A 19,409-nucleotide genomic window follows, 5' to 3' on the forward strand; every position below is an offset into this window, starting at 1 on the left:
GCCCCCACTAGTAATAGCTCAGTTGTTAGCGATGTGGGAGATCCAGGTTTGAACCCCTACTCCGCCTGATTTGGAGCAGGGACATGAATATGTGTCTCCCACATCTCAGAGGAGTGCTCTAATCACTTGGGTATTGTGTGTGTGTCTGTCTGTTTCTCTCGCTCTCCCCCACCACCCTTGTTCCTTCACCTGAAATTTCATCCTGGACCAAAGAATCTTCCCACTGCAATTTTAGTTGAAACTGAGACATTTCCACAAGAACGTTTTGGTTTTGATGAATCCAAAGAAATGTTTAGTCAAAACATTCCTGAACAGCTCTAGCTGGAAGCCACTCTGTTGGAGGAAAGCTCCAGCAGAAGGGACTAGAGACCCTCCTTTATATCCAGGCAGAGGATCTGAAGAGTGAGACCTGCATTGAGTAGATGAGCTCCATCAAGAGACCCTGCTGTCAGGGGAAAGGACATGGCTTAGATATTGAACTTATGTTGAACTGTTTTATTTGGAGAAATAAAACTCAAGCCCTAAAGCAAAAGGACTGAAATCCTGTGGTTACGTACAGTTCTTTGACACACTGCCTGAGGAGCTGGCTCACTGACTTAAGGCACTCAACCCTGTAACTCACACATAAAACACCCTTTTCACACTGTAACAGGGTGGCTTGCCCCTTCAGGGCTGGAGGGCTACAGCTAGTCAACCCTGATTACAGAATGATCCCCATCTGGGAGAGATGAGGGATTTGCCCTAGAAAGAGCAGCACTGGGCTGCTCTGCAATGAAGGGGAGAAGCTCAGGAAGCTGTGGAGTCTGCAAAAGGTTCTGTGAGAAAGACCCTCAGACTATGGGAGTTGACCATATTAGGGACCCCTGGGAAACATCCAGTCTATGCAGGAGAGAGAATGCAAAAGGCCCCAGGCAGGAAGGGCTGGGGGAGGAAGAGAAACCTTGTGTTGTGTGGGATTATGAATGGACTTTGTTTGGGATTTTAAGTTTTATTTAGAGTTTATTTTATATTAATAAACCCAGACTCCAAGGAGGGATATTTCTGACCAAGAAAATGCCTGGGTGAAGTTTTATTTGAACAGTCCAAGAGGGAAAAACGGAGACAGGCTGCCCGTAGCAAGACCCTAGACCACAAGAGGATGCACAGGCGATAGTTGGGCAAGAAGACCAAACATTGTTTTATTGTAATTCCTACATAAATACTGTCCTTAAAACAGTTCTCAGCAGTAGAATAATGTTTTTGTTTTCTGTAATTGGCCATTCAGGGTGAGATTTTGAAAGATGCCTAAGTGATTTAGGAGCAGGATCACAATTGAAAGTCAGATGTGCTCCTAACTCCCGTAGGCACTTTAGAAAATCCCTCCTCGGTGCCAAATTCTGGCTGCAGGTATGAAAGTGGTTGACTTGCCCATGAACATTCATGCTGCAAAAGAAGTGTTCATGGAACCACAGTTTGGCTGCTCTCCACCCTAGGAGCAAAAATTTGTACGGGGCAGAGAGTTAAATGCACACAGCACGCTCGCAATCTGCAGGCCCTATCCTGGAATGTCCCTCTGCAGCTCCACCTATGACGACCTACAGTCATCTCCTCTGGGTTGAAGGGCAGCTGGAATTTGACCGGAAAAACTATTCTATGGTTTCCTTCCTCTCCTGGCTGCTGCTTCTGGAACATACATGAAGGCACTGCCCAAGCCAGAATTTGATCCTCGATTAGAGGAATTTTAAATTGATGTAAATTATGGGATATTTTGGTGTCTCTTTAAATCAGTGACCTTGGAGAAATAAACATCTATGCCACTACCGTGACAGCAAATACTGGCATTTTAGACCCTGGCATCATTATGGGACATTTAATTCACCACAGAAAGTCAGGAAGAAAAGAGAGAAATCTTTCTGCATAAGGACTGTTCTGTTTTCAACTATAAAGTAATCCAGGAGCGTAAAACTGAACTTTCCACTGAGTCCCTGTGGGGATTAGCTATGTTTAGATTACTTTGTAGGATTGCTAGGGAAATGAAAAAGAAGGCAAACAAAGCACTAGGATCCTGGAATGCTGTGGAAAGCAAAAAGCAGTTTCTGTTTTCTGTTTTCACATAGAAAGATAATCATTAATATTCCCTAACTAGCACCAAAAGCTACATCATGTTTCTAAAAAGCCAGGCTTGGCAAGAGGACAGGCACACAGTCCAGAAAGCCTTGCTATTCTTCACAGCTACAGAAAAACACAACGGCTGTAAACTTGATTCCATGTGAGAGTTGAAAAAGCTTCCTTGCTGTAATGCAATACTATAATTGATTCAAGGGTGCACATCTAAAATGTTTCAAAGTCAGCATGCAAGAAACCAGCCTGTGTTAGAACTCATTCAAGTTACTGCTTAACTTTTTATTTTTAATGTGGAAGGGTACAAAAGTCTGGATGCTTATACACACTTATCCAAGGCTCTGTGATCTAGAAATCAGGCTAGAATCTCTGTCACAGGATTTCCAGTACTTCCTGGTTTAGCTGAAACTATAAAAATAAAAAATATCTTTTGACATAATAAATCCTTGTTTTAGCTAGAGGTGCAAAAAAAAAAAAAAGTATTAAAACTTTTTTGAACCTTATGAAAGGTTTGGATTCAACTTAATTTTGGGGAAAACATTTGGATCAATTTGATCTGTGCATCAGCTCATCTATCCCAAATGTATGCTAAAAAATAAATCAAATCACAATTTTTCTCCAGCTCCAGTACTGCTCTGTTTATGGGCAGTTCTAACACTAACACAACCCATGACAGCAGAAAGGAAGCTTTATGAAAGAAATTCTGACACGTTCACAAATCCTGCACACAACAACAACACAGGAATGTGAGGGATGTAGACATTTCAGAACTGTCCATGGGAAGTGGGCAGAATAAACCCATAAACAGTACATTTGGTTTAAGAGCTAAGAGAATTTCAGAAAACCTACACTGGTAATGGGCTACGAGCACTGTCAACATAAGCAACACACCTATTTGGCATTTAAAAGATCACTATCGACTTGAAATGTAGTAAATTTTAAAAATGAATAAAAAGTAGTTTCAGATACTACATGTGCTCTTGAGTACCCACGCCACCTTTTACAATCAAATTTTCCTAAATTTTTGAAACGTTTTTCTTTCTCCTGCTTCTCTGAGCAAGACTCACACAAATACTACATGAAAATGAGAGAGACCAGGTAGGTGAGGGTATATTTACACTTAAAACACTAAACAGTAGGAGAGCACTTCAATCTCCCTGGACACTCAATAACAGTCTTAAAAGTGGTCATTCTTCAACAAAAAAAATAATTTTCCCTCTGTTGATACTCACACCTTCTTGTCAACTGCTGGGAATGGGCCACATCCATTCTAATTGAATTGGCCTCATTAGCACTGACCCCCCACTTAGTAAGGCAACTCCCATCTTTTCATGTGCTGTATATTTATACCTGCTTACTGTATTTTCCACTTCATGCATCTGATGAAGTGGGTTCTAGCCCACGAAAGCTTATGCCCAAATAAATTTGTTAGTCTCTAAAGTGCCACAAGGACTCTTTGTTGTTTTTACAGCAGTGTAGACACTCACTACAGCAATGGAAGGGATTCTCCCAGTATTATAGTTAATCCACCCTCCCTGAGGCCATGTCTACACTTACAAGCGTACAGCAGCACAGCTGTACTGATACAGCTGTGCCGCTGTAAGAGCACTCATGTAGCCGCGTTATGCAGACGAGAGAGAGCTCTCCTGTCGACATCATAAAACCAGCTCAATGAGTGGCAGTAGCTATACTGGTTGGAGAGTGTGCCCAGCCGACATAGCGCTGTGCACATGAATGCTTATGCCGGAAAAAATTATGTCTCTCGGGGTGTGTGTTTTTTTTCACACCCCTGAGCAACAAAAGTTTTGCCGACATAAGCACTAGTGCAGACCTGATCTGAGATGTGGTAACTAGGTCAACGGAAGAATTCTTCCATCAACCTACCGCTGTGCAACAGGGGGCTTAGGTCAGCATAGCTACGTCACCAGGGGTGTGGATTTTTCACACAGGGGAAGGTAACCTGAGTGTTCAAGCTAAATTCAAGGTGGGAAAGATTGTTAAGCATAACAATCCTGCATAGACACACTGTAGGAGACCACTTAAAACAAAGTAGGCAATTAACACCTCTGCAGTTGTAGAAAAATGGAAGGCTAGCAGGCAGTAGGGTGTATTACAAATGGTAATGAGCCATAAATCCAGTGTCTCTGTTAAAACCATGGGTTTTAGTGTCCAGCAGAGTTATAAATTTAAGTTCCCAGGCTTGTCTTTTCATGGAAAATGACTGTTTATACATGAAAACAGTGAAAGTTACTATACACAAAGTGCTGTCAAATCCATAAGATAAACAAGCTGAAACGACAGAGAAAATATTTATCTTCTGCTAATCTCTATCATCTATATTCATCTTTGGTGTTACATGTAACAGTAGTAGGTCAAAAATTATTTCTAGGTGTGATTTTTAGTTTGATTGTGTCCTTTGACATGTTGATAGATCATGTTTATTAGACCTGAACAGGGAAAGTGTAACTGGTGTCCTCAAAGTCAGCAGAAGTAGTTTGTGATATACTCGTACGAGTTTTTGGAATTATCTTTCTCATGTGGTCAGGCTTAAATTCAGCCGGAGCTGTCCAGAGTGGAGGTCCGGTAAATATTTTCAAAGGCTATAGGAAGAAGCTCCGAGCCCTGGTGTCTCCCGCAGGGCAGGAACCCTGAGCCCCTGCAAGCCCCAGCGCGCCCCTTAGGGCAGGAACTCTGAGCCCCGGTGCGCTCTGCAGGGCAGAAGCACCAAGCCCCGGTGTCCCCTGCGGGGCAGAAGCCCCCAGCCCCGGGGCTCTGGGAAATACTATATGAGAATTTAAACCCGGTATGTGGTCCAGTGTTTGCTGACTGGTTATCAGATTAATATGGTTATACTTCACAATTTATCTTTATTACATTTGATAGTGTAATGTACAGATTCCAAATTTTGCACATTACAAAATTTATTGCAGATCACCTCTTGGCTAGGACTTTGTTGAACCCTCTTTTATGTACCACACTGCATAGCAGATAACCAGAAGCTACAGTTTTAGTAATTATCCTAGTTAACTTTTGAGATGCTGGATGACACCACTGGTATTTTATCAGGTTTATGGTTTCCCTGAAAGCTGATAACTTTTTTTTGATTTGTTGGCCTGGTCAAGTGATGTTGCCAGAGTCACTTGGATTTCACAGGGCATGCCATCCATGCCTTCTTCTCTCCCTCTCTTCCACTCACACATTGTGTCTAGATGGATTCCAGGCATGCAATGGTTGACTATGTGCTTGAAAATGTAGCATTTCACACATTGTATCATTTATGTGATGGTTAGAAAAGTTCTACACATCAGGTCTAGATGATGGGTTTTCTTGGTTGTAAATGGACTAATTTTCCTATTATTATTGCTGTCATTTATTACTCACTCATAGGCTGGTAGAACCCATAATATGGTAGGTATTGGGTACTCACAAAGGAAGACACAAGTCTCTATCCCAAAGAGCTTACCCGTTTGAGTAGGCGAGCAACATAAATAAGGGGAAAGATGGGCAAACAATCAAAGTATGTACAATATACTTCATACCCATTGTTTTTTTCAACAACTAAACAACACATCAGCTATACTCAGCCTATTCAGGATGACTGGCCAATTTCTTGTAGCTTTCAGGGAAGGTGTGAGTCCTGAGCAATGAGTGGCAGCTTTATGGATCAGTTGAGTGAGGATATTCCGTGCGTAGGGGCAATATGGAAAAATGCACAACTATAATTATGAGAGAAGCGGATCTGAGGGTGGGCAGGGCTGCCATCACTGGCGGCGTGCTGCCTCTCCTCTTCCCTCCCCATTACACAGGAACCCAGCAATACTAATACAGCTTTAGGGAGGCAATGGTTTCTTTGACATCTTCAAGGAACTGGAATGTATTGTCTCCTCTCCTCCAGGACGTTTCACCTCTCTTTTGCTCTTTATACTTTACTCACTCATATCTACCCCCGTTTGGGGGGCACAGGATATTTCCCTTCCTCCTTATAAAAGTTAGTGGGGAGTGATTAAAAAGTATTAAAAATACCTTTAAGGAGTACCTGTCTGACTGATTTTTATAACAGTAAGAGCAGATTCTGCGCTCAGTCACACTCATGCAGCTCCACTGATGTCAAGGGAGAGAGTATGGGTATGACCAATGATGACTCAGTTTGTCTCCCAGAATACAGCCTGTATTTACTGCTGCCATTACAGATTTATGGTGGGTCTAATGTCAAGATGCTACTTCACCAAGCATCATTTCTCTCCACGCATGAATCTAGCATGTTATACTAACTGTCACGGTTCCTAATGAATCCCACAGTTGTGCTTTTTTGCTGAATAAATAATTACACTAATCTGCATAGAATACTTACGCTTCAGGATATTTCTCTGCTCTAGCTCTTCAGTCGTGGGCCTTTGGCTAAGTCTCCTGTGAGTACAAATTAAATGACCATTTATAAGCCAAGATTTCTCAATCAAAGGTTAACAATAAAAACAGTAGGTTGCTTTGTTAAAGTGTGCAATGGAACTCCTTTAATCAGTCTTTTAATGCTATTCATTTACCACTGAGGGGTAGGTGTACAACTGCATAGTTAATCAGAATGCAATTTCTACAACTGAGCACATACACTGGGTACTGAGCCGGCATATGTCTAGTTTGAGGCACAGTTGGCCACTTAGACATGCCAATGACCAATGTGTGGATGCAATCATGGTAACTGTGTGTGCAAACCTTTAAAAAAAGGCTCTAAAATACTCCATTTTGGGATCTAGTTTGAAGGAATAATCTGTACAAAAACTCTCTGTACTGTATTGTAATATACTGTGCAACTGTTGGAATATTTTCATGCATTAATAAATTCTTTCAATTTCATTTGTTTTAAACACAACAAAATGCACACTACTGACTGAGTGCTACATATATGCAAAGTCTGGAGATTTAAATCAAAACTATTTTAGTTACCTACATGCCAAAAAGTATCTGAACGTTTTAAAAATGTCTCAAAGCTACTTATTTTCAGGCTTGTATCCTATAAAACATGGCTAATATTGTCATAAATTTACTAAAAAAATTCACTTCTGGGCTGCAAAGAAGCAGGAGACATTTCAACAGGAAAGTTAACATTGGTTATCTGTGAAAGTTAGAAGATTCGGAGGCAGCTTCTCTGTCTAGTAAACCTCCTATGATTCACCAGGGAGCATCACTGGCATAATTAATCTCATCATGTCCATCAGATTGGGAACCTGCACTAGATAATCTTAGCAGGTCTGTGGGAAAATGGAAGGAAGGGGCAAAGACAGGGTGGGCGAGTGCACGAAGCTTCAGTGAGGGGCTGGAGCCACAGAGGAAGGCTGGAAAGTGGGGCTGAGCAGCTGAGCTCTGCAGGATGGACTTTCTGGTAAGAGAAGCAGGAGAGATGTAGCTACAGGGGACTGGCATTGAATAATGGAAGTTGCCCACAAACACATTGATTTGCATTGTAGAGAAGAAATCTGTTAAGGCAATGAGCTGCACTAACTGTGTATACATATTAAAGTAGCCTATGTCAATGGAGGACTGAGTTATGTACAAATTTTCAAGTGTGCACATGACTATCTCCAGCTTACAGAGTTTGAACAAAGTCAGATAGGGTTAAAAATGAGTGATTTTAATCTGTTTAGCAATCACTCATTGTGAAAAGTACATAGAAAATGTGGACCTGATCCAAAGCCCATTGAATAATAACAATATTAATAATATAAAATAATATAATACCTAGCTCTTATATAGTGTTTTTCATCAGTAGTTCAAGACTTTCATTGACTTCAATGGGTTTTGAATCAGACCCTTAAAGTGCCAGGTGCTGACTGAAATGTTAAAAGTTTGATAAGAATAAGTGTTAAACTTCATAGTGATTTCACAGGTTTACACTCCCCTTTGAGTGTAAAGCTCTACATGAACATAACCATGTAGCCACTAAGGTGGCTTAATAATCTATTATCCATGGCCAAAATGCAGCCACCTCTGGAGTGCAGCACGTCAGTACCACCAATACTATGCAAGGCAAGAACTTAAGAACAGTGTATTCAGTTTAACCTATGGAGGAAATGTAGGTAAGCACAATATGATTACTGGAGTTGGAATTTGGCCAGGACACCAGTGGCAAGAACCACACGCCTATATTATTATTAAAGGGAACGTGCCCCATGAATTCTACACACATGATGCACCACACCTACCGTTAAGGAATAAAATATGTTTTTTATCTGGCTCTCAAGTGCACAAAATAATTTAGTTCACATCATAAGAATATATTAGGTGCTCACAGACCTGGCAACCCAGAATATCCTGCACCAAATACCGTGGCTGCATTTAAGATGTGATGCCAATGTTCTTGTTTTTTTCCCTACCTCCCAAACCCACCCTCAGATTGCAATGGATACCTCACTAGCTTCGTTCCAATCTGATGTCTGATTTCCTGCCTCTCCTCCTCAGAGGTACGCTGCAAGATGTTTTTGTCTTCCAATTCTTTTTTAGATGGTCTGTTGCCAAGTTTGATAGCAAGAGTATCCCTACGACGGATTTTACTTGCCAAAGAGCCTGAGGAAAAAAGGAGGGGGACAGACAGTTCATTCACACTCAGGTTACAGATGCAAACGATCAGCAAGAACTTTTAATACATCCCCACAACAGCCTCTTTTTCCACATGCAAAAGAGGAATTTTAATTAACATCAGAAGAAAAATAGTTTCAACTTGGCTCATGACGATAAAAGGCTGAAGGACTCAGAAAAGAACAAGCTGACAGCCAAGATGTTAGAAGATAGTGAGTGAATTTACAAGCTTCACCCATTATCTGTGAAGTGATATGATAAAAATGAGAAATCTGGGCTTGAGGTTCCCTGAAATCTGATACATTATAGGTTACTTTATTTCCTTTTTTAACAACATGTTTAGCAAACTGCTTTTCTTTTCTTAAGCCTTACACTGTTCAGTCTAATTCTCCTCTTCTCCCTCACTCCCCCTCCTCATTTTTTAATGCTACTTAGCACTTTTATAGTGCTTTTCATCTTCAAAGCACTCTGCAGACATTACCTAATTTGTTAAATTATCACAAAAGAGAAAATCCATTTTTTAAAAGTGCATTTAGTGCTTGTAAAGTATTTTAGATGGAAAGCTGTGGGGGCTGTAGTCATCTATTCATCCAAAAACCAGATACAGCATGGACAATGACAATGCATGCCTCCCAACACTGCCCCACCAATATACTTCAATTAATGGTGGGACCCAATCTCAGTAGAAATCCACTGAGCTACACCGTACCCCTATAAATAACATTTTTAATACTGCTTGCCTTGTATTGGACCAATGGCCAAATGAATGAAATACTCAAGCAATCGTGTAACCGAGACTGCCGTTCCCCTGCATCCCAACTCAGCACGGTGACAAACAGCTTCCTCCTGATCATTCCAAGATAGGTCACTCAGATGAAATTTCAAAACTTTCACACACACAGTGTATCATCTGTGCTAAGAGAGTCAAATGCCTGAGAAGTCCATAACCAAAGATGAAGGAATCTCTTCCAGAAAATAGCTGAGTTAAACTACCTGCTCACTGATGGGTTACTTTTGCCATTCATATAAAGTGACCATCTCTCCCCCACACATCCCTCTTTAAAATTGTCTTACTTTCTGCACTTGTGTTATCGTCGTCGTCATCGTCATCATCAGTGTAGAGTATTGGCCCATCTGAATCGGAGTCACTGGTGTGGCTCTCTTTGCTGCTCTCACTTTCCGGACTGGCCATAAGCTCAGGAGGTTCTTCTGTTGGTTGAGGACTTGCTAGGTTAGGAGTCTCCTCTTCCTGGTCTTCTTTGGTAACTGAACTGTTGATACATAATAAAGACGCTGTAACGTTAAGGTAAGCAACACAGAACACCAAAAGGAGACCGACTGGATAAGCAAGCATGAAAATACAAGCTATTTTATTCAGACAGACTTAATCTTGTATATAAAGAGATGCGAATGGTCTTAATGATGAGCTGCACCAGTAATACATAAAAAGTATTAACAGCCAACAATTGGAGATGTATACAGTGCGGGAGATTCTCTCCTGAGCCAGAAGTCTGCTTGCTGTAGGGGGATGGGATGGTACAAAAGGGTCAGTTCCAGCTCCCTGATCTGAAGGCAAGCCTGACTCCATCACTTACTGCTGCTACCAGATAGTTCTAAGTTACACCACTTGTGTACACCTCTCCTTAATGGAGCCTACATCAGTGGAGCACTGGGGCAACTGAGCACAGCTGCCCCATGCCCACTGCCCTTCTACCCTCTGTGTGGGATGAGGGGGAAGGGCAGAGGCACAGGGGCTTGATCATGGCACAGATGTGCTAGCCGGGAGTTCCTCTATGCCAGGGGAATTCTTTGCTGGTGATTAGCATCTGGATTACAGCCCCTTTATGCCACCTAAGTGCAGAAACTAGAACTGCTTAGTGTGGTTGTGAATGATGTTGATTTCTCTTGCGAGGAAAACAGAGCACTGTTGTGAAAATGGGGCTGATAAGTTTACCCTAATTGTGAGCTCAGTCCATAAGACGTTACAATAACCTAAAATAACAAATGTTGATGAAAAGTTGGTCAAGTTGATTTTAGTAATGAATGTTATAAACAAGTGCAAGAGAAACAGACATAGACACTAAATTAGTCCAAACAAAAAAAAGACCACATTGATATGATTCAAGGACTCTGTTGAAATCATGCTTGGTAAAAACAGAAGCTGTAGAACCAGAAATTAATGAACCAAAATTGGTGTGTCGGATAACTAGGCCTAATTGGTGGACAAAATAATGAAGGGATGGGCTATTCCACCCATCATTCCCCCTTTTTTTTTTTTTTTTTAAAAGAAAAGGGGGGGGGGGGGGGGGGAAAGAATGGAAGAATAGATGGAGGTTACTGGAGTGAGCTTTACCCTCATGGCTGCCAACTCCACCATATGCTGGGACCCCCCAGATCTTCTTCGTCCTAATCCCAAGGGATATTCTGACAAGACTGGGCCAGAGAGAGGGACCCAGATACATCACCACCCCAGATGAATCCCAAACACCACCTGAGATGAAACCGGATCAGACTTTAACAACAGTAGCTACAACAGCAGCTTCAGCCCATCTCAACTAACTTCTCTTCTCCCCAAATGGACAATTATTGCCATCTTCGATACCGTCAAACAAAGGGTGGGGAGGTGAAGGTTTACTTCTAAATTTTCTCCAGCTAAAGGGAAAGGGGAGAAGGGACGTTGTTAAAAAGAAAGCCTTTCTTAATACTTTACATCAGTGGTTCTCAAAGCTGGTCCACCTCTTGTTCAGGGAAAGCCCCTGGCGGGCCGGGACAGTTTGTTTACCTGCCGCGTCCGCAGATTCGGCCGATCGCAGCTCCCACTGGCCGCGGTTCACCGCTCCAGGCCAATGGGGGCTGTGGGAAGGGCGGCCAGCACATCCCTCGGCCTGTACCGCTTCCCGCAGCCCCTTTGGCCTGGCGCGGTGAACCGCGGCCAATGGGAGCTGCGATCGGCCGAACCTGCAGATGCGGCAGGTAAACAAACCGGTCCGGCCCGCCAGGGGCTTTCCCTGAACAAGAGGTGGACCAGCTTTGAGAACCACTGATATACATTTCCAGTGCTTTAACTGTTTTTCCTTCTTCTCTGTATCTTTAATAAAAGGTTGAATGATTTTTAACGGTGTGCTTGCCATGGTACCAAGCAGGCTAAGGTTTCTGGATACCAAACCACAGACCTTGTTTAACACTGTTTAATGCTGACAGTGACTGGGTTCAGGGGCACCAGAACGGGGGGCAGCGGGGGAGGGGCAGGGGGCCATGGCCCCATCACTTTTAAAAGTCGGGGAGCTATGGGGGGGGCAGACAGGAGCGAATGGGAGGCGGGGCCTTGGGGGAAGAGGTGGTGCAAGGGCAGGGCCTTGGGGGAAGATTATTTAGGGTTTGGTATTGATGCCCATCACTGTAATATTTGGGCCCCTTCCTTTTATGCAGAATGGCAATAGTGAAGTCCCTTCTGGACTTTATAGAGTCTCTGATTCTTCTTCCTTTCTGGTTGATAGAAAGATCTGCTCAGGGTATTTTTTTTATATATATTATTATTCTTATAAAAGGGTGGCAGAGGGGAGCAGTTGCTATTGCAAATGTCGTTCTGGTTATGTTGGGAAAGCATTTTTGAATTTTGTTCATATATTTTGCCACTTCTACTTCTGGTTGTGCCTGGGACATGGAAGTGTAAAGGCAAGTGAAAATGAATAATAATGAAAAACAAGTTAACTAAAGTTTTGGATCGGATAGGTTTAATTCAAGTGTTAGGCAAAGGTACAAGACTGAGAGCATTTCTTACTTTATCTGAATAGTTTCACCACCCCTGGCAATGCGCTGTGTACCTTATTGCTTATAAATGACAGTAGAGTCTTACCATGTTGTGTTTTCTTCACTCCTATCCAGGCTATTGTCTAGGGCTATACTGCTAAGGTCTTCATTGTCTGTTTCATGTTCAGTCTGGAGAAGAGGATTAGAATCTGAGCCTGGGACAGACAGGCCTGCTTCGGTGCTAATGGGTACATCTGGTGTTTCTGAGGAGTCAGTGGACTGACTGGCTGAAGAAGGAGAGGAAGGCAGCAGCGGCGGTGGAGGAGGAGGAGCAGTGGGAGGAGGAGGGACAATCAGTGTGTTCTGCTGGTCTGTAGCTTCAGATTCAGAAATTATGACGGGAGGTTGCTCTGGCTGAGAGTTTTCCACCTTTGTTTCTAAACTGTTTGCTGCTGCATTGGAGGTGGAAGAAACGTCCCCATCTGCCCGGGTTCGTGGGGTTGACTGCTTCCCGGGTTTTTTCTTGCCCCTGGAAGTCCCTGATGTGCCCGTTTTACTAGGTGCTGTCTCCTTAGAGGCTTTCGGATGAGATGATGTGGATGAAGGAGATTGTGAAGAAGATGACTTGGAGACGGGTAATTTTTTTACGTGAGAGGAGCTAGCTAAAATGAGAAAAGACAAACATTTTACAACCTCAGAAATGCAGTTTTTCTTAAAACCATTTGAACTGTATCTTGAATTGATATTTTAATAATAAAATAACTGTACTTAGTACTTCTATAACTCTAAGCATTTGACAAACATCAGCTAACTAATTGGTCCTCACAAGTCCCCTGTGAGGTAGGTAAGTCTTATTACTTCCAGTTTTAGAGGTGGGTAGAGGCAGAAGGTGTAAGTATTTGCCCAAGGTCATTAGAGCTGAGGCTAGAGATCCTGACTGTCATCACTCTGTGGTGACCACTAGGTCAATGCCTGGTAATAATCTTAAAAATCCAGTTGTTTAAAATAATAACACAGTTGTCCTGACTGAATAGCTAGCTACACATCAGGACAAATTTTCAGAAGTGCTTGGGTGACAGAAGCCTGTCTCATTTTCAAAAGTGACTCAGAGACTTATGAGCTACTGACTTTCAGTGGGACTTAAGCATATCAGTGCTAAGTCACTCTTAAAAATGAAACTTAGTTCCTAAATCATTTAGGGGCTTTTGAAAATGTTACTATGTCTGTGTATAAGTCTTGTTTCACAATCATTAAAGCATGATTGTACATTTTCCTGTAGATGTACATGCACATCTTCCTGTAGATGTACATGCACATAGAGCATTTGTGAGAATTAGTTGCATGCATTCTGTGGAGAACGAGCTCCAGTGAAAAAACTTCCCTAGTCCCTCTTTTCTAAACAATGCTGGCCACCAAAAGATACAAATAATCCCAGTTAGTCTGCAGCTAAAGTTAACGATCTTTATAACTAACCTTTCCTATTACGTTTTTTTGTCAGAGTATTATAGACTATCATCATTATTGCCATTCCATAGCACCTTTCATATGAAATATCTAAATGCACTTTATCAATATCATCCAATTATGTCTTGCAATGTTCTTGTAAGGCTTTTCTCCTCCACTTTACAGATGGGGAAACTGAGGCACAGATAGCTGTTTTGCCCAAGGTCACACAATGAGTCAGTGGCTAAGCTGGGAGAGAATACAAGAATTCTGACTCTTATTTAAAAAAACAACAACATACAATTAAATCCTTTTAATCAAAACACTGGTGAAGTCAAACACTTTTGTTGTCAGGGGAAATGCATTAAAATTAAGACAGTGAATGGGAGCATTTAAAAAAGAATCACATAACAGATCAGTGGATTAACATTCCAAGTATGGAATGGGGTCAACAGGCCCCACACTGAACCAGGTTGGGGAATAGAGCAATACTGTTCTAGGAGGCCCTGCTCCTCAACAGATGCAAAGTGTGTTCCCAATGGAGGAACATTTTAAGGACATTGGCAGCCCAGAAGAAACGGGGTGGGAGAATTAACTGCACTTCATGTGGCACCAAGAACCAAGGCTGATGCTGAGAACTGTGCAGGGAGTGGCAACAGCTTTGTGAAGGGGGATTTGGGTTCCCTTGCTCTTTGAGAGTTGAAAGCCCTGAAACAGATTGACTAACTGAACTGGACACTGAGGACTTGTCTACATTGCCGTTAGACACCCAGGGCAGGCCCATGCTAGCTGACTTGGTTTCCTGGGACTCAGGCTGAGGGGCTGTTTAATTGCAGAGCTTGGGTAAGCTCTGGGACCCTCCCACCTCACAGGGTCTTAGAGCCTGGGCTCCAGCCAAGGCCTGAACATCTATGCCATAATTACACAGCCCCTTAGCCTGAGTCAGCTGGCACAGGTCAGCCGCGGGCTTTTAGTTGCAGTGTAGACATACCCTAAGAGACTGAGGAGAGTCTGCTTAGCCCACAACCATGCCCCAAACCGAGGAGCATCAGACTGATAGGAAATGACCGGGGGGATACATACTTTGGGATAACTCAGTAACTGGGCTGGCCACATTGAGAGACTCCTGGGGGCCCTGCACTGATACCTGTTGGAGTGGGGGGGTGTGTGGGGGTCCCCCCATGTTGCCTCCCCCCCAGGTTGCCTTCCCCCCCAGCTCCTTTGTAGTGATGGAGCAACCGGAACATGAGGGGGTAATGAGGTTGCAGCTGGGGCTCCCTCTGGGATGACTAGACTGGCAGAACTTGTAAAGTCATGAGCTGACCACTAGGCCAGATGGTCACCAGACCTTCCTTCTACAGCAGACGGGGGCAAACTATGGCCCGCGTGCCACATCCGGCCTGCAGGACCCCTCTCTCTGGCTTCCTGCCAGGGAGCGGGGTGAGAACAGGCTCGTGGAGGAGCCAGCCCAACTCCCCGGCAGCGTGGTGGGCGGGGCAGAGGCTAGCCCCTGGCCCTTCCCCTTCTGCTCCCCTCCCTCCCTGCCTCCCTCACAGTCACAGTTCCCCCAGCGCCTGGGCTGCGTGGCTGCAGCTCCAGCCGGGCAGCACTTCTATAGCGCCACCAGACCTGGTGCTCCAGGATGGTGCGGTCAGGGGATGGGGAGCAGGGGGTGTTACAGGAGGGTTGCAGGGGGGCGGTCAAGGGGCCTGGGCCCTGCTGCCGGGGACAGGGGCAGAGAAAGCCAGGCCCCTCCCCCCACCCCCAGCATGCTTGGCCCCTATCCCCAGCAGCCTAGCCCAGACAGGGAACGAGCCCTGCCCGACTGCCAGGGAGAGCAGCCAAACGAGCAGGGGAAATACACAGGGAAAGGACTGAGCCCCCTTTCTCCCACGCCACAGGTAATGTGGGGCGGGGAAAGCAGGGAGGGTTGGATAGGGAGCGGGGGGCCCCAGGGGGGGCAGTCAGGGGGTGGGGATTGGATGGTGGATGGGCGTCCCGGGGGAATGCTCAGGAGGCAGAGAGCAGGGGTGTTTATATAGGATGCGGGAGTCCTGGGGTGGCAGTCAAGGATGGGGAGCAAGGGGGGTTGGATGGGAGTGGGGGTTTTGGGGGGCTGGATAAGGGGCAGGGGCCAGGCCATGCCTCGTTGTTTGTGGAGGCATAGCTCCCCCAGCCTTTCCTACCCGGCTCTCTATACAATTTCTGTACCCAATGTGGCTCTAGGGCCAAAAAGTTGCCCACCCCTGTTCTACAGAGTAGAACAGAAGGCTAACAATGTGTAACAGAAATTCACTTAACTGTATCTTTAAAACAGCAGATTATGATGGGTACCAAAATACAGCTATTGGCCAAACTTATTACAGTGAAATAAGCTCATGATACAAAAACTGCTTCCATGCTTAGGCTGTATGAAATCTGAAACAGGAAAATAACAGAGAAAGCCTATTATGCCATTTTCTCCTCTAACACAATTTTATGGGGTACAGACATTTAGAAAGTTCTCTGGTTTAGGGTGATGAGCAGTGCACCTGGAAAAATCTGCAGAGACTCAGCTTTGTGACATTACGCAAATCACTTGCTGCTCTTTTTATGTCACAAACTAGCTGTAACATGCATAAAAGCAGGACCTCACCGTAAAGCAGGTATCGCATATGAGCAGAGCTTTAGGGGTGACTAATTTACAAATCAATCAATAAAAATAAAAAAAAAAATTAAAGGCAGAAGTGGGAACTTGCAATGGAAACAAATAGTATCTTATTCCTGCACAATATTTAGTAGAAACCTCTCTGTGACGGTGAAGGGTGCTTACAAAGGGCTTAATCCTGCAAGATGCTGAGATCCAGCAAAGGGCTTGATCCAGTAAAGCATTAAGCACAGGGTTGAAATCAGTGAGGCTAGACACATGCTTAAAGTTAAAAATCCCAACATAATATACAATCAATCTATAATTGTCACTGGTTAAAAAAGGTGAGGGCATTGAAAAATCTTCTCTTTCTTAGAACCTCTCTGGACTTGAAATCAGGCTGGAAAACCTGCAAGAATGTTTCCCTGTGACTTCTCCTGCCCAATTTCAGCTGGGTCAGAAGTATTATCATTCTTGTCATTGTTAGGGCTGGCTGAAAATTTTCCATCAAAACTATTTTTTTGATGGAAAATTGGCTTTTCAACTAAGTACATTTTTTTTGTGTTTGTGTGAAAAATGTTTGCTTTCCATGGAAAATTTCAATTTTTCATCAAAAAAACAAAATAGTTCAGCTAAAACCTGATAATTTTTTTCCAATTTGGAAATACTGCCATGGTGCCTCATAGGAACTGAAGTTCAGTTGACTCATGTCCCCATTCTCCTCCATGGGCTGGGCTCCCTGGCTGGACTATATATTCTAAGATGTATCGTGGCTGGGGATTCCCATGATGCATTGTCTCCTCTCCAAGAGGCATGACCATGGTTCCTCATTGGAGAAGTAGTCCGACCAGGGAACCTTACAACTCCCATGAGGCACCACATTAGCACTGCAATAAGCTATTTCAGTTTTCAATAAATTGACATTTTCCATGGAACATTTAAAAGATTTTTTTTCTATTTTCATCATAATTTGTGATGGAAAACCCCCTATTTTCAACCAGCTCTATTTATATGTATTGCCATAAGTGTACTTGGGGCCTTACAATAGGTATAGTGTGCTAAATATTTTCAAAACCACCAGTGTAAAACAAATAAATTAGTATCTACCATCTTTTAAAGGAACATGATATACCTAATGTTGAAATAAATTATTAGCACACTATCTTTTGTAATAGCCAAAAGATCAAATGCATCTTTCAGTTATACTTATGCAATCCCAATAATTTTATGGAGTTACTTACTCCTGACAGATGGGCGCAGAATTCATATGGCCCGCATATTTCTGTGGCCCCCGTGCAGAAAAATGCAAAAGATATCTGCGGGGGGACACGCATCTGTTCCAGCATGCCTGGAGCAGCTTCAGAGACGCAAATCACTGCAGGGGGAGGGGGACTGGGCGTGTGTGCCTGCAGGGGAGATGTTGATCACCGTCAGGGGGCGGGGCTGGCCAACAAGCAAGAGAGACTCTGTCCCTCTCTCTTGATACTGCGGCTCGAGGGGCCTGGAGGAGGGTAGATCTTTTTGTTATGTAGGAGGAAGGCTCTGTCCCCGAGGCAGAAGTGTAGCAGCCTGCCTGCCTAGTAAAATGTAACTTCTTGAGAACTGAAAAAACACTTAATTACATATTAGTATCATGTTAATGAAAATTGTTTGTTTTTAAGTTAAAGAAAACAGCTTTTGTAAAAAAACCCACATTTTGTTAATGTTTCTGTTGATGGTTAATTGAGCTCATTCTCTGAAGCAGAAATGTAGCAACCTGTGTGCATAGTAACATTGTTAATTATTCTATTGTTAGTTATCTGTTCCCATTCCCAGTCAATTCCCCCAGGAACATAAAAACCTGTAGAAGTTTTAAGGCCCCTACACTGTCAGAGTGATGTAAAGCCTTATAAATGACAGTAAGAGTATGTCTATACTTGCAGAGTTTTTGTGCTGTAAGTTTCACCGGTGATAGGGAACCGGTGAAAGTAAAGCGCTGGTTTGTGTACTCACTTAATTCCTCAGGTGTCAGACAGTGTTTACATTAGCAGCACTTCCATCGCAGTTGAGAGCAGCGCTCTAGGGCAGCTATCCCACAGTGCAGCTCTCTCTAGTTTGACGATGGGTCTTGTGGGAAGGGAGGGGGTGATCGCGGGGCATCCAGGGTCCCTGCACAGCCTCCTCTCCCTAAACACTGATCAGCTCCAGTTACTCAGCATTGCTCCAAGCAAGGGATTGTTTGCTCCGTGGAGCAGGCATTGTCACCTGGCCAGATAAGTGAGCACTTGCCAAGAAAACAGGAAGGGGAGTTTCAAAGTTCCTGGGGCTTTACAGGGGAAGGGGTGGACGTCTGTTTACCTGGCATCAGAGCAGCAGAGCTGCTGGCCAGAGTGATCACGTAGGCACTGTGGGATATCCTCCAGAGGCTAAAAGCTGCGTAAACAGGAAGAATGTGTCTTCACTTGCACATCACCGCAAAAGCATCACTGGTAAGAGCTGTACGCAGGGCCGGCTCCAGGCACCAGCTTGACAAGCAGGTGCTTGGGGCGGCCACTCCGGAGAGGGGCGGCAGGTCCAGCTATTCGGCGGCAATTCGGCGGATGGTCCCTCACTCCCGGTCGGAGCGAAGGACCTTCCGTCGAATTGCCGCCGCAGCTCGCGATCGCGGCTTTTTTTTTTTGGCTGCTTGGGGCGGCCAAAACCCTGGAGCCGGCCCTGGCTGTACGCCTCTCGTGGAGGTGATTTTCTTTTTGCGATGAAACTTCTGAATTTCACTGTAAAAAGTCATTGGCAAGTGTAGACGCTCCCACGGCTTTTGTGCAAAAAAGGGACTTTTTCCGCTTTAAATGGCAAGTGTAGACGTGCCCTAAGGGAATGAGCTAGGAAGATCTATCAGCTTTCTCACTTTTTTCCTGTGCCAAAGTGGCACAATGGGGTTAGA

The 19,409-nt window shown here is 44.0% G+C and overlaps 1 protein-coding gene across 2 annotated transcripts in view; it reads right to left on the reverse strand.

Moving 5' to 3' along the window:
• The window catches only part of PHACTR2 (phosphatase and actin regulator 2), a 112,532-nt gene that overhangs the window by 17,998 nt on the left and 75,125 nt on the right, over positions 1 to 19,409 (reverse strand). For both annotated transcript variants that reach the window (XM_026649778.2, XM_026649777.2), the window contains 4 exons: positions 12,527 to 13,082; positions 9,745 to 9,941; positions 8,502 to 8,658; positions 6,452 to 6,507 (listed from right to left, as the gene is read on the reverse strand). In XM_026649778.2, coding sequence (XP_026505563.1) covers positions 6,452 to 6,507; positions 8,502 to 8,658; positions 9,745 to 9,941; positions 12,527 to 13,082 — 966 coding nt within the window. The remainder of the gene's footprint in view (positions 1 to 6,451; positions 6,508 to 8,501; positions 8,659 to 9,744; positions 9,942 to 12,526; positions 13,083 to 19,409) is intronic.

The sequence above is a fragment of the Terrapene carolina genome, unplaced genomic scaffold (assembly GCF_002925995.2).
Source record: "Terrapene carolina triunguis isolate 2854851 unplaced genomic scaffold, T_m_triunguis-2.0 Scaffold85, whole genome shotgun sequence".
Classification (NCBI taxonomy): domain Eukaryota; kingdom Metazoa; phylum Chordata; order Testudines; family Emydidae; genus Terrapene; species Terrapene triunguis.